At 41.6% G+C, this 12,832-nt stretch overlaps 1 protein-coding gene across 1 annotated transcript in view; it reads left to right on the top strand.

Annotated features, from left to right (window-relative positions):
• Positions 1 to 6,732, top strand: part of CYFIP2 (cytoplasmic FMR1 interacting protein 2) — a 67,151-nt gene extending 60,419 nt beyond the window's left edge. The window contains exons 29-31 of the mRNA XM_035105751.3: positions 980 to 1,218; positions 1,635 to 1,782; positions 2,988 to 6,732. Of these exons, the coding sequence (XP_034961642.1) occupies positions 980 to 1,218; positions 1,635 to 1,782; positions 2,988 to 3,155 (555 nt within the window). The 3' untranslated portion in view covers positions 3,156 to 6,732. The remainder of the gene's footprint in view (positions 1 to 979; positions 1,219 to 1,634; positions 1,783 to 2,987) is intronic.
• The last annotated feature ends 6,100 nt before the right edge of the window (positions 6,733 to 12,832 follow it).

Consider the following 12,832-nt stretch of genomic DNA (forward strand, 5'->3'; position numbering starts at 1 on the left):
ATTTATTTTATTATTAACCAGCTGTCAATTTCTAGTCAATATAACTAAATTACATATTTAAAAAAATGACTGGGACCCTGGTTCCCCTTTAGTATCTGTCTGAATTTAAAATATTCATAGAGGATGGCATCCCTGATTATCAAAGCTAAATTTGCACATTCAGGTGTATATTTTAAGACATCCTAAAGAGCATATATCAAATAACTAGTGTGGATGTGCAGATTTTGATTAATATTTCACAATAACCTGCTGTTATTAACAACAGTCTAACGAATAGGCATGTAAAAGACATGACCATAACATAACGTACACTACAAACTCTGCAGTAACAAAGCACCCTTGCATAGCAGTACTTTGCTGCCAGGCATTAAGTACAGTGGTGCCTCGCAAGACGAATTTAATTTGTTCCACGAGTCAATTCATTTTGCGAAAAATTTGTCTTGCGAATTATGGTTTCCCATAGGAATGCATTGAAATTTCTTTTTTTGCCCATAGGAACGCATTAATTAAATTTCAATGCATTCCTATGGGAAACTGCGATTTACAAGACGAATTTTTCGCAAAACGAATTCGTCTTGCAAGTCACCATCAGAAAAATTCGTCTTGCAGGGCATTCGTCTTGCGAGGTACCACTGTATGCAGAAACAATAAAATGTGCAGGAAATCTTGAAGATAATAATAAGAAGAAGAAACACCTGATATAGAAGCAAATTTCAGCTTCTCTCTTCCACCACACTCTTGGTTATCCTCGAAGTAAAGAATATTTGTATAAAGAAAGGATACTTTTGACAACTCACTCCTAATCTAAATAGCAAAAGTACCTCAATGTTCTTAAGCACAAATTAAGGGCAAAGCAAACTCCTACAAGAAATATTATTTCCAAGTGCAAAACACAGGAAGGAAAAGGTCAACGTGATGAGCATTCGAGTGGAAAGTGACGTTTTACACCTTCTTTTATTCTTGGGCTTCTCTTCCTCAGCAAATAGCCATAGCCCGTGAAGGAGACTTGCTGACCAAGGAGAGGTTGTGCTGCGGCCTGTCCATGTTTGAGGTTATCCTGACTCGCATTCGGAGCTACCTCCAGGACCCCATCTGGCGCGGGCCTCCCCCTACCAATGGCGTCATGCATGTTGACGAGTGCGTTGAGTTCCACCGGCTCTGGAGTGCCATGCAGTTTGTGTACTGCATTCCTGTGGGGACAAATGAATTCACTGCTGAGTGAGTAGGCCTGTACTGGGTTGCACTGAGTTCTAATGATCATGTATTAAGAGGATTTTTCACCACAGTCAGGAAAGTTATAGCAAATCTGCAAATACCTCCTTACTTGAGGTTTGCTTCTACATGCAGGAATGTGGGCCGCTTTATTAATGACTGGACACTGTATCTCTGATGCCAGGAATGGGCTCCGGGAGTCTCTAGTGGTAGTCAAGTGAGTTATCTTTTGAATGACTCTGACCTATTTGGCCTAAGACACTGGCTTTCGTTATACTGCCTTCTGAGTTGATTTGCTCATGGACTCATATTCTTAACACAGAACCAAGCAACCAGGAATTCTCAGGACAAGCAACTCAGTAATACCATGCCAGCCAGTCATTCTCAATATGTAATTTCTTCCATGTCCTTTTTCCCTCCAGGCAATGTTTTGGAGATGGGCTGAACTGGGCTGGCTGCTCAGTCATAGTCCTCCTGGGACAGCAGCGTCGCTTTGATCTCTTTGACTTCTGTTACCACCTGTTAAAGGTGCAGAGGCAGGACGGGAAAGACGAAATCATAAAGAATGTGGTAAGTCTGGGGGTGAACACTGAGCTGAATGTGACTATTTAGCTCAATATTGTCTACTCCAGTGGTTCCCAATTAGGGGTCCAGGGACCCCTGGGGGTCTGTGGAATGCACCCAGGGGGTCCACGGCCCTAACCTTTGCCTCCCCCCCCCAACTAATTTTTTGCCATTTTTGCATGGAAATATCACAAATTTTCGTAGAATCATAGAGTTGGAAGAGACCACAAGGGCCATCCAGTCCAACCCCCTGCCAAGCAGGAAACACCATCAAAGCATTCTTGACATATGCCTGTCAAGCCTCTGCTTAAAGACCTCCAAAGAAGGAGACTCCACCACACTCCTTGGTAGCAAATTCCACTGCTGAACAGCTCTTACTGTCAGGAAGTTCTTCCTAATGTTTAGGTGGAATCTTCTTTCTTGAAGTTTGAATCCTTTGCTCCGTGTCCGCTTCTCTGGAGCAGCAGAAAACAATCTTTCTCCTCCTCCATATGATATCCTTTCATATATTTGAACATGGCTATCATATCACCCCTTAACCTCTTTTACAGTCTGGTTTTTTTTAGTATATCTAAAATCCTTTGCTTTTTAGGGGCTACCCCACATTTTGTTCAAAAAAATGGCTTTGCAGAGGTAACTACAATAGAGTTATCAAAATTTTCAAAAGTGTGGGGGGGGGGGTCCCATGGCTTGGCTTTTGACAAATAGGAGGTCCTCAGTAATTAGCTAATTGGGAACCACTGGTCTACTCCAACTGGCATTGGCTAGCTATTGTCCGAGAGAGATATTTCACATCACATCACCTGCTACCTGGAGTGGAGCACAAGAAGCCGCCCTGAGACCCCCGGGTATAGGGTGGTATATAAATTCAATTGATGATGATAATGATCATAAGCACCTCTGGGCTGGGGAACCTTTCTCGCTTCGTGGGCCAGATCTTTATCTGGATCTGCCTCATGGCCCAAATTTGACAGGCAGGCAGGGCCACCCACCTGTCAGTCAAGTGATGTCATTATGTTGCTAATAGATACGTCGGGAATAAGAGGTGTTATTGGCATTTCTCTCTGCAAAAAGCTAGGAGGGAACTGTGTCAGGTATTAGTTTCTCTAGCTGTCTTCGCGCCAGTCTTTCAGCATCAGGCTAGCTGTAGAAGCAGAGGTCTGAAAGCTTCATTGCTCTTTGCTTTGCCTGTCTTTTCATTTCTTCTCTAGCCTCTTAAAAAAATGGCTGACCGGATCAGGAAGTACCAGATTCTGAACAATGAGATTTTTGCCATCCTGAACAAGTACATGAAGTCAGTGGAAACAGACAGTTCTACAGTCGAGCATGTGCGCTGCTTCCAGCCCCCCATCCACCAGTCCTTGGCCACCACCTGTTAAATAGTCCGTGCTGGAAATGAAATGTGAGCATTCGTGTCTCTACATCTGAAGTCAGTGAGGAAGGAGCAACTGGATCTCAGAGGCCTGGAAGGGAAAACCCTGAGAACACAGATCTGTCAACAGTGCAGACTTGGATGGACCCAGTATACAAAGCAGCATTTTCCTAGAAGGCCTGTTTTGAATGCATGTTCTTCTATAGTGTCTTTCTGGTTGGTTTTACCCATAGCTTTGAAAATGTGGTGAGATGGAGCAAAATGTGGTTTTTTTCTCCTGTGGTATTGTCAGCTTTTGTGATGACCAAGAAAAACCCAATCAAGCACAAAACTTTATGGCCCTTAAAAGAGTTGTTGTTGTTTTTTTTTGGGGGGGAGGAGGTTTACAGTTGAAGCAGTCATCGCTTCAGTGTGTTGCAAGTCTTCCGCTTGATGCACCATGAGACTGAAAAGCCTTCCTGCTTGATGGGAAACAACAGCTTAAATGTTTAAAACATTCAGAAATGCTAAGTTGTTCCTGCAAGAGATGATAAAGAGCTGTGTGATTTACGCAAGCAAAAAAAAAATCAGGTTCTTTTAGAGATGGAATATTGACTATCATTCTCCACCTAGAATTAGAGGATTTTTTGTCATTGCCTTGTTGTCCTCTGCCCTTCAAGAGTTGTTTCGGGTGCAATCTTCTGCAAAATTACCTGGAAACAAGCCACATGTATAGGACAGTGCTATTAACCTTTCTAAGTTTCATGATGCGTCTTTACTTAAGCAGTGGAGCATTGACAAAAGAGTCTTCTCATATTTTGAATTGATTATCACTGCTATGGTGGCCCTGCATAATACCTTCCCCTTGACCAGGTACTGTTGGCAGTACTGTAGTTTTACCTGAGCGTCTAGGATTTTACACAGCCAGGAGAAGAGGCACTGATTGTCATGACTCAAGACTCTTGATAAAGTTGCCAGGTCAAGGAACTAGTAAGTTCTTTTAGAAATGCAATTGGTGCATTCTTTGGGATATGGCCAGTAGAATAATGAGAACAATACACCTCCCTATTCTGGGGAAATATATGACATTTGGTAATCGGTTCAGAATTAGGTATCCAAACTTTGGAAACAATGCTAAAAAATAGATTTAGCATGACTTCAGGGAGTTTAGAAACAAACAAAAGGCAGCAGCTTATATATTGTTAGTATGTATGATTCCAAAGGCATGCAGATTTTCAACAAAAGTTTAAAATCGCCTTGTCATAACCCTGTAGAACAAAGAAGTGAACACAGGAATATCTGTGTGAACAATTCACAGAATTGGAGATCCAGGCGGGACTCAAAGGTCATGCTTCTGCAGCTCCCTACACCAAAGTAGACCTCCTGTCACCAGTGTACCCTACAGCTCAGATGAGTGTGTTCTACCCGTAGGAGGTAGAAACAAGAAAGAGATGTATATGGGAGGAGAAAGCTTGGAGAGAAAATACCAGAGACAATGCAAAGAAACCATGCAACAATGCTAAAGAGAACTCTCTCCAAACTAATGAAAAGTTTAGAACAAGTCTGCTGAGACAGGTACCAAAGTTTAGACCTGTATAATATTGTGAAATGAAAATAAAGTTCTTTAAGATATTGAGAGAAGAATTAGTTTCTGCTAGGATACCATAAGGCACTTGAGTTATTTACCATGCAAGTTTCCTGTCCCCCCAGTTGCCTACCATGACTATTGAAGGGTTTCAGAACTGCAACCCTTTAATATTTAGGTAGTTTAGATAGAATTTCCTACAAGGAAAAGGCAGCATTTTTATCTCCCTTCTGATTTGCTCTACAGATTTCAGAATGGAGCATTAAGGAAGCATTTAAAATGCAATCTATTAGACAAAGGGCACACAATGCACCAGAAAGTTCTCCTATACAAGCCACAAAACAATGAAAGGGACAAGTGTAGGAGCATAACCATGTTCCCTTCACTGGGGCTTGCTCAGGAAAACATCCTGGTAGATTGTTAAAGTAATGTATATTTCGGTGTGTTACCCTAATTTTTACCTGTCAGGCTCTATCACTGTCAGGGCAGATGTCAGAACATCCAGCATTTATCCCAGACTCCAGACATTCAGTTCTTTAGTCTAACTTTTGCCAGCCAAGATAAATCTCCACTTTAAAAAAAGTGTCTTTTTTATAATAAAAAAAATCAGGTGTTTTAAGTCTGTGTTTTTCCTCCTTTGTCTCATCATAAAGCTGATACTTAATTGCTGGTGTTTGGTTCATTGTCACAGCATGATGACAAATGTTACGAAGCCAGAGACTCGGCATTTTTTTCCCCTTGAGGGCACATGAAGTAGAACCCTCTTAATTGGCTGTGTCAGGCACAGGAAGAACATTCTGTTTCAAGGGACAGCAACGACATAGAATTATTACCATGAGGTATATTTCCTTTGGCAAATACCTTTATTTCCTTAAAGGCTCTCATAAGTTTCCAAAGTAACCAATAAATATCCCTTCTCAGAATCTGGGGAGCATGTTTGCAGCATTTCAAACTGCAAGATACATCTTGCAATGTGGAATTAAGGCGGTGCTCAGAAAAGTCACCCGAAGACTCTTAACTCAGGCAGAAATAAACAAAGGGGCTTAGAAGTCCAAAGGGGAAGAATTAAATTCCAGCAAATCCCATCTTAAATATCTAATGCAACAATTAAAGTGCTTCAGGGTTTTTGGGAGGAGCACATATTGTCAGTTTAGCTGAATATCATTCTCATCATGTACCTTAGAAACCCTCAGCCTCAGATTTGCAAAACTGAACCAAACTATGTAAATACCCCAGTTAGAATTTGAACGTATCTAATGAAATAGACAAATAGGATGCCGTTCATTCTTATTTTTGTTCACACAGCCTTTTCAAAATAAAATTCAATCTTTTTGTGGTGGTTACTTACCAGAGCATGATACCACAGGGGTAAACTCTTAGTCCACTTGAGAAAGTCATTACAATCCAGAACAAATGCCATTCTGAGGCCTATTCTGTAGTATCAGCTGCAATATGTTATATTTAACAGCCCATGTCCAATAGAAGAGTCAACGAGATGATCATAATTCCAATAATCGTTTCCAATTCTATGAAATGGAATTTTTGAGCAATGCTCTCACATTACATTTTAACCCTGTTACTTACACATGGGTTGTGGGTTACTCTCTATTGAGATCAATGTTATTTCTAGGGAAATCCTAAATGCTTTAAGTATACAAGTGAGAAGGAAGACAGCGTTGACTTCTGAGTCTTTGAATATGGGGAAAACTCAGAGTAAGTTTGGAATATTTCCTAGAGTTTTTAAAGTATCTGTCTAACATGGTTTCCTTTCTCCCAGGATGTTTTTTCCCTGAGATTTCCATCCTCTGAATTCCCAGCAATGAATCCCAGTGGCCTTCATAGGATACTCTTTATGGGATAGTTCTGGTCCTCCTACTTGCAGACTAAATAACGAAGTTGTTATCAAAGAATGAGCTGAGTGAACCAGATGTTCCTCCATGCTAAAAAAGAAATGTAACAGCTAAGTCTGTCCCCAACTGTTTGTGAAGATACACTGTCCCACAGGAACACTTTATGCCACAAGAAACAAATAAATGTAATAATTAAGAATACCTACAAGAATGTTCCCCGGAAGATGCTGTGGATGCATCTCTTCTGTGATCCACTGTTCTGTCCTAGCCTTCCCATCAGCATTTACTGTAAGAGGATAATTCTTACATAAAGTGCCATTACTTGTCTTCCAAGTCCAAGGGCAGACAGTTCTTACTCCAGACACATAGCTTATGGGGGGAGTAAGCATGAAATGCACCTCCATCTTATTTTAAAAGAAAATCAGAATTACAAACCCTGGATCAGTGATCCTTACCTTTTCCCCTGTGGGTGGAAAAGCATACTGGAGAGGCCCAATGGCTTGGACCCAAACTCATCCTGTGCCAATGGAATGCAAGAAAACCTGGAATTCTGCTGATTTTTCAGCCTTGGGTGGGCTATGCCATGTCCAACCTTTTTTTTGTGTGTGTATGTGGTGGCGGGGCACAGTGGAAAGCAGCCAGGCCAGGAAAGCCCCATTGCATGAGCAGAATTCTGCTTGTACTTCTCCAGCCCATAATATTTTTGAATAGGCCAGTGGCTAGGCACTGAGAAAGGGCTAGGCAAAGGATGGGGAATGATCTGGGCCTCCCCCCATGCCCACCTGTCATTCCCCTGGCATCATATGACATCAGGTGATTCAAGCTTCAAAGGAAGAATCAGAAGTGCTCTATCTTCCCAATTATTCCTTTGCATGCACAGCTTACAATTCAAGCCATAGCTGCAAAGGTTCCTGCAGAAAGCGAGGCTTGAATTGTAAGCGATGGATTTAAATTCATGGCTGACTGCAGGCCTGGCTTTCCACAGGAGAGCCCCTCTGATCAGGAGCTTCTGAATACAACCAATCCCAATGGGGCTTGCGTTTGGTGCCAGATTTAAAAGGCACAGCTTGCAAGCCAGCCTTGTCGTAAAATAGCTGGGAGTCTCCTTTAAGGCTTCTGATCATTCCTTTGAAGACATGGCCCTACACAACCTTGAGGGTGTCTGGGTGGACACGTCTGGGGAGGGTATGGCCTTGTGAGCAAAATTAGAACCTCTAGAAGACCAAATTTGGCACACAGACCATATGTCCCTTGGTTAGGCTGCCCTAACCCCATCCTCACCACTGTCTCAAGTCTTGATTGCCGCTTCCAAGGCTGTTTTTCAGTAAAAATAAAATAAAAACATGTTTAGGGGTCGGGAAAGAAATATGCAATGGTGTGCAACATGTCATTTGGCTTTTTAAGTGTTTCTGGTGGGAACCAGGAAACCACAAAGGTACGTATCACAAGATAGGGCCTGACAAAAGGATAAACCAAGTCTTGAGGATGTAGACTCCAGACTACTTCAGCAATGATGATGAACAGCTGTGGCCCTTTCAGGCTTTAAACAGTCTATCAGGTTGATTTTTTGTGACTTGACGTTAAAGAACAAACTCTCTGCACTTCAACCATGTTCCCTTTACCAACAGAATTTGTCAGAAGTGTCAGTGGTCATATTAATTCCTATTCTCTTCTGTATTATTCTGGTTTTAATTGATATTTGTCTATTTGAGAACATGAGCAAGGTGCTGTTTTTAAGAACAGATGTTTTTAAAAAAGGACTTTGCATAATTCTTTCAAATGTATCATATTTGTATGGAGACTTGTCCAGGACCTTTTTGTACAACGAATTTACATTTATTTATGGTGCGGTATATTCACAGTAGTGATCAACTGTGGTGTTTGAATTCTTGAATCATATTTGCTTATGCAGCGGGAAATGATATATCTTGTTTTGTATTTTTGTTCCTTCATCATTGGTCAACGGAAGTTTTCCATTTCCATTCAAAATGCTTCTGTATCGATAAGGCACCCTGTGTGTGGTGACATGATGACCTGTATTGCAACTTCCAACAATATGTACAGCAAAGATAGGATGAATCCTGTTAACAAGGGGAAAAAATAAAAGTTGAGTCATAAATGGTTTGAATGAAAGGGTGACAAAGTTGTTGTAGCATTATTACATACAGGTGGTTTGGGGTATGAGGCGAATCAACCCAAATTGGGTCTTATACAGGTCTTGTTGGTGCTGCATTTAGATCTGAGGAATTCAAATCTTCCCAGCTGCGGTTCCCTTGCCCATCCAGTTGCCACAATACTTGTCACTGCCATGTTCTTATTACGCTTATAATTCAGCAAGCACAGTGTCAGGAGCAAATCAGCAATAAACCACTCCATCGTGGAATGTCAGGCATAATAAGCACAGTATGTAGTTCATCCCCAGTAGGTCTTGCCCCCCATGGATCTGTTGCAAAGACTGAAAGTCCTTGCCTCCCCAGAGCCATCTAAGTTCCCACCTCTCCAGAGCTTTTTCAAGCAATTGGAGATTGCGCCTGCGTGAAGCCAACCTCTCTTCCACGCTTTCCATGCCTCTCTGAATGCAAGAATACAATAGCCACTGGAGCTCGCAGAAAGTGTGGGCTGAGGTAAATCTCCCTAGCAAATTTCACCCCAGTTACATGAGCACTAGGTACCCCACACAAGGCACTCTCAGCCTTACCCTGTTATTAGCAATATGGGTATACTAGTAATAATAACCTACCCAATGTAAAGATTACTGAGATTATTTTTTCAGAGGATTTCAGATACAGTATATCAGTAACCTTTTCAACATAGTCAAGCGCTTTCTTTCTATTGCAGACGGAGAAGGGAGCTGAGGCAAAATGTAGTTTACCTCAGACCACCATTATCACATATATATGCAAAAAAAAAAAATCATGGCTTCGTATGTCAGTCTTCGTAAACAGTTAAGTCCACTCTACAGTAAAGGTAAAGGGACCCCTGACCATTAGGTCCAGTCATGACCGACTCTGGGGTTGCGGCACTCATCTTGCGTTATTGGCTGAGGGAGCCGGCATACAGCTTCCGGGTCATGTGGCCAGCATGACAAAGCCGCTTCTGGCGAACCAGAGCAGCTCACGGAAACGCCGTTTACCTTCCCGCCAGAGCGGTACCTATTTATCTACTTGCACTTTGAAGTGCTTTCGAACCGCTAGGTTGGCAGGAGCTGGGACTGAGCAACGGGAGCTCACCCCATCACGAGGATTCGAACCGCCGATCTGATCAGCAAGCCCTAGGCTCTGGTTTAACCCACAGCGCAGCGCCACCCGCGTCCTTTACAGTACTAGCATGTAAAATGTTTTCCCTCCAGAAAGCAGGCATGGCCATTTCATTTTTCCAAAGCAATTGGATAATATTCACCAGGGAAGCAATAATTTCTGTTACAGCCACACAATGAAAAATTTGGCAATCAACCTTTTTTTTAAAAAAAAAGTATTATTGTTTTCAAAAATTTACAATAAAAACAACCAACGACAATATTCACGCAGAGCATGTTAGAGAGAGATGCCTGTATCACTTTACAGATCACTAACCGCTTTTGCAACTGTGACTCCTCTTGGATTATCAGCCAGTGCTAATATAACCCCTCTACATTGTCAAGTGAGCTGTGTGGGTGGGGCTGACGGGACCTCCCATTTAGTTATGAACGTGAGAAGCCGAAACCACACCCCCATCACAATGCTCCTTTTTCACAATGCCTCAAAGCACCTGATTTTGCTGTGTGATACCCACTCATACACCTGTGTCCCGAACATTGAGCCAAGCCTCCTGCAGGAGGAATTATCCTTGAATGTCCAGATCAATGGCAAAAAGTGCAGTATGGAGACCGCAATAGCGAGGGACCGATTGCTATTACTCTGAGTTCCATATCTCCCCATACAGCCAAAGAACATACCAGAACGAACAAAAACCTGTGTTAACCTACACTCCAGATACTTACAGTTGCCTCAGCCTCACAGCACACTATTTCCAAACCAGTATTTCAGGTGTGGGTGCATTGCTAAGAGACCAGTGTTCTGCAGGGAAGTTTCATTAGGAGGGATGGGGGGGGGGACTTGTAAAAAGGGACTCATTTGTCAAATGCATGTACTGTATTCAGATCCCTTTTCCATTCCAAACTGCATCGGGTAGGGGGAAATCACTTCTTGTTATGATACTGTTTTAATTGCTTGAAGTTAAAATAGCCTGGACCACAAATAACGGCCCAGGAAAACATTCTATTTTTTTTTTGAAGTTTAAAATACTTTATTAAATATTACACATATTAACAATAAAATCCATATGATTCAACACAACATAACATAAATCAACGCAAATAAAATACATTAGTACAAACATAAGTCAGAATTGTACAAGAAAGAAACCAAAACTTATTAGAAACTTATTAGAAAAAATAAAGGAAAAAGGAAAAAAGGAAAAAAGGAAAAAAGAAAGGAGAAAAAAAGGAAAATACAAAAAATAAAATTACAATAAACTTCCCAACATTTACATATCGGTTTCCTATTATACTGAACGTTAATATGCTTTCCCTTAAAAAACACATCATTTACATTTATCTCATTTTCTTCACCTATTCTTACAATTCCCATAACCTTGTGTGAATTTAATCAAAGCAAATTACCCATCTAGCACTAATACCTTCAGCTCTAAGGTAATCCTCTACATACTTCCATTCTTTTATCCATTTCTGTTTGGGGACTTTCCTAATTATCGCGGTTAATTTAGCTAAATTCATAAATTCCACTAATTTAATGCGCCAATCCTGTATAGTCGGTAATTTCTCTCCCTTCCAATTTTGTGCTATTAATAATCTGGCCGCGGCGCAGGCATAAAGCAAGATGTTCTTTCTATCTGCAGGCACATCCTCCGGGATCAGGCTTAACAATAAGATCTCGGGTTTTTCCTCAAATGTCCATTTTAATATTTTTTTAACATTCTCATAAACTTCTGTCCAATATTTATTTATTTATTTGCAACCCCACCAACAGTGGAAATAATCCCCTTTAATTTCCTTGCACTTCCAACATTTATCGGCATCATTTTTATATATTTTTGCTAACTTTCCAGGTGTTAGATGCCACCTATAGATTATTTTCCAGATGTTTTCCCTGATTCCCATGCAGGCTGTGAAGTTAATGTCAATTCTCCATAGCCTTTCACACTGTTCACTATATATTGTTTTTCCCACATCCTGTGCCCATTTGATCATCACATGCTTCACCGCCTCGTCCTTCATCTCCCATTCTAGTAAAAATTTATAAATTCTTGCCAATGGTTTTTTTGGGTTATCAAAAACATTCTAATATGGGAAGAATACCCATTACAGTATTTTTCCCCATCCCCTGGTGGGCATGTAAAAACGGAATATTTATCATCATTATAATAACAAATCATTCAGAATGTGCCCCTGTAGCAGACTGGCCACTCAGACTGAAAGAATGCTCCGATTTCCACCAAGCCCAAGACTTTCCAGGTACATACTGCATAAACAGAAGCACTTCACACACAGCCTCTCAGCAATACAAGCAAGTCTTATGTCACAGGATATGGTGCTTTCAGTGTCTCTTAGTGTTAAAGATACCGGGCATGACCCATGGCCCAGATGTCACTTGGGATACAAATCATTCCCCAGGAAGGGCATAGTTCTATGCGGAGCTGGACTCTCATTCCAAGGGCCTGAAACTACTGTACACCTCTTTTACACACACCAGTCCAGGACAGCTGTAGTCCCATACCCTGGGAATGGTCCAAAGAAATTCACAAAGAAACAGCCTAGAGGGGGGAAACCAATTTCAACCATAGCCTATAAAACTACGTAATTAAAAGGGAATGGGCCAAAGCAACTCAAAAGGGAAGCATCCTTTGGGATCACCTTTTGCTGCCGCACAGCCCACCACCCCGGCAGCTGTAGCTTTTATTTTTCCTTTCCTGGCTCATTAGGGCTAACCGAGCACCATCCCATCAACCTCAATCTTTCCTCAGCCTTCTTACTTCTTACCGTACTTCTTACAACCACTCCAGGGGATGACACTGCCTGTCAGCTTCCTCCTCCTCCTCCTCAGTCTCTTGATTTCCCTTGCAGAACTCAACAGGCAGCTGAATTATATATGCGTTGGGAAAACATGTGCGAAGTAGTCCTGGGCATCTAAGGCCCATTTTATTTTGCTGCTTTTGCTAGAGGGGCTTCGTGGATTTCCCACTTTTAGAGTGCAAGTTAAAGAAACTTCATCC

This window comes from Zootoca vivipara, chromosome 2 (genome assembly GCF_965207765.1).
Source record: "Zootoca vivipara chromosome 2, rZooViv2.hap1.1, whole genome shotgun sequence".
NCBI lineage: Eukaryota > Metazoa > Chordata > Lepidosauria > Squamata > Lacertidae > Zootoca > Zootoca vivipara.